This window comes from Hipposideros armiger, unplaced genomic scaffold, assembly GCF_001890085.2.
Source record: "Hipposideros armiger isolate ML-2016 unplaced genomic scaffold, ASM189008v1 scaffold_46, whole genome shotgun sequence".
NCBI classification, from domain to species: domain Eukaryota; kingdom Metazoa; phylum Chordata; class Mammalia; order Chiroptera; family Hipposideridae; genus Hipposideros; species Hipposideros armiger.
In genome coordinates, this window is record NW_017731396.1 from 2,339,012 (window position 1) to 2,341,640 (window position 2,629).

Here is a 2,629-nt window from a genome sequence, read left to right on the forward strand (position 1 = left end):
GAACAGGCAGTCTTGTTGTTAGGAGCATGTGCTCTCACCAGCTGAGCCATCCTGCCACCTGTTGGCAGCTCAGCTCGGGCACAGCGTCGCTGGCCTATGTGGGAATCGAACCGATGGCCCTGTTGCTCAGAGCTCGCGCTCTTAAGTTAACTCTTAACCTACTGAGCCACTCGGCCGGCCCTAGATTGTACACTTTAAAAGTAAGAACTTTGTGGTATGTGAACTAAATCTCAATAAAGCCATTAAAAATAAAATGAAAATGAAATTTATTAAAAATTTTTTAAAAACCAATGACAGCAAAAAAAAACAACCCACCAAAAACCTGTCTGAAACAGAATTCAAGGCAGTCAGTTCAAATGTACCAATCTTTTCATCAAAGTTATGAAACCAACGATCTTGGACTCTATTTTGGGGGGAAGCAGTATACCTAGAACATATTTGACCCGTGTCACCTTGGCATTGCAAGAAAACCCTGAAGCTAATAATTACCGGCTAACTCATGGCATTCATGAGCATCAGTATGGACTCTGATCTAGTTTTTGAGGACAAAATTATAATTAAGGCACAAAATGTGGCCAACAGCCTGAATGCTGTAACTCATCAAATTGCCACCAGATACATCAGTGAGAGATTAAATATCTTAGTGAGCTGTTCACAATTCACTATGTAATCAACTAGAAACCATGTATCCGACCTCTTTCATTACAGATGAAGAAACTGAGAGCAAAGAGGTTAAGTGATTTGCCCAGAAACAATACAGTCCTGAAGGCTCAGGTGACCTGGCTTCTTAGGAGCTATAAATCCTTTAGCAAGTGGGATTCCAACATTCAGAAAGAAAGTGAAATGAAATGTAAGTGAAACGGAAACTCCTACCCACACTAACTGAAACAAGAAAAGCCTGTGCGCCCAGAGTCTAGACCCAGGACCTGCTTTTCAGGTTTTCCCTTTGGCACTGCCTAGAAAACGGCACACTTGAGCAATTGGCCCTGACTTTATGGAATACACCCTGTATCAGTGAGACCCATGAGAAACAAGCAATGAGACGTGAAATACATTTAAGCCCACGAAATCAATCCCTTTCATGTTCACACTATATAAAAGTCAATTGAACTTACTTCAATATTCTCCACAATTCTCGTTACTACCGAGGCAGTGACTGAATACCAGTAGGATTCCCCTTTCTGCTGGCGTTCATTCTACAAAGAAAAGAACCAGCGTTAGTGGAATGCAGTGCTCTGCTCCCTTCATGAGTCTCACCACGCTGCTCTACGCACAAAACGATCTCTATCTCTGCCTTGCCTTCCATTTTTCCTCCAGGGCTTGAAGCAGAGCTTTCTTGCGTTCCCTTTCCAACAGCTTCTCCTTTTCATCATTGAAATCCTGTATTTTTTCAGGGGCTCCAATTAAGTGAAGGCTGGAGATGGAGATCACCCAAGGATCCACATGGGGGCGATAGAAGGGAATCTGAAGGGTTACTTTCCCAATTAAACCTGGGAAAAGAAAAGTCTTGTTAAGTCATGTGCTTTATTTCATATGTGGNATAAACCTGTATTTACAAAAACAGGCAGGGGGCCGGCTAGGCCCACAGGCCACAGTTTGCCAACCCCGGGTCTAGGCTGGTCCACCTGGGTTCGGGAACTGGCTCCACCACTCACTTCCCGTCTCTGCACCTCAGTGTCCTCAGCTGTAATAGGACGATAAGAGTGGTGGTGAAAAGTAACGAGAATTCAAAGCACTAAGAACAGTGCCTCACACATAAAAGGCCTCCTAAGATGTTAGTTTTCATTTGTTTGTTTGAACTTCACCTCAGTAACATGAAAAGAAAGGAAAAAAGTTTCAGGGGAGCGCACTGGGCAGGTGGAATATAATGGGATCATTCTGGTTACTAGACAAACCTAAAATGCCCTAGAGTCGTCCCATAGGTAGTTAAAGACCATGCATGTGAAGGTCAGAAGGGAGGAGGAAAACCGCCTTCAAGTGGAGCCATCGGTAAATATCTCAACATGATAGCTGAAATGATGAAACAGAATAAGTTCACCCAGTTACATAGTATGAGAAGAAAGCCAAAGATGAAATCCTTTCTGCACCTCTGTTTCTTCTCTTCGTGTATACAAAGAAAGGGGCTGCACCAGCATTTAATGGATGAGTGAAGTAACGAGAGGTGTGAGAAAATTAACTGTTTCCCTTTTTCGGCAAATTAGATCTGTTGCACACAGACGAGAGACACACATGCCAGTAAAACAACACAGTGGAAAGAATGCGATCTCATTTATGTAAGGCAGAATGACAAAAGGCAGAGCCCCAAATTCCCAAGAACTCCTGCTTCCGCCCTGGTTCAGTCAGAGTTCATACTCACAGGCTCATTCACAGCATTTTGCATGGACACGTTCTTAATGCAGATGCCAAACGCGAAAGGATGGGAAGGATTGGTGACACCATCTTCGAAGCGCAAGTGGACATCCTGAATCTTTAACTGCAAAAGGGAGAAAAAAGAAGAGCGTCCGACAGCTGCTACAGGCGGAATACCGCAAGAGGAGTCAGGCTGCCCGGCCACGTGTACATTACTGCCACGTTTTGTACGGACACATTGGACACACATCCAATGCTCTTCCAGTTCCTCAGGGAGTTA

At 44.0% G+C, this 2,629-nt stretch overlaps 1 protein-coding gene across 1 annotated transcript in view; it reads right to left on the minus strand.

Annotated features, from left to right (window-relative positions):
• Nucleotides 1-2,629, minus strand: part of VPS13D (vacuolar protein sorting 13 homolog D) — a 299,465-nt gene that overhangs the window by 282,923 nt on the left and 13,913 nt on the right. Inside the window, exons 4-5 of the mRNA XM_019639700.1 lie at nt 1,300-1,490; nt 1,116-1,196 (exon numbers count right to left, since the gene is read on the minus strand). Of these exons, the coding sequence (XP_019495245.1) occupies nt 1,116-1,196; nt 1,300-1,490 (272 nt within the window). The remainder of the gene's footprint in view (nt 1-1,115; nt 1,197-1,299; nt 1,491-2,629) is intronic.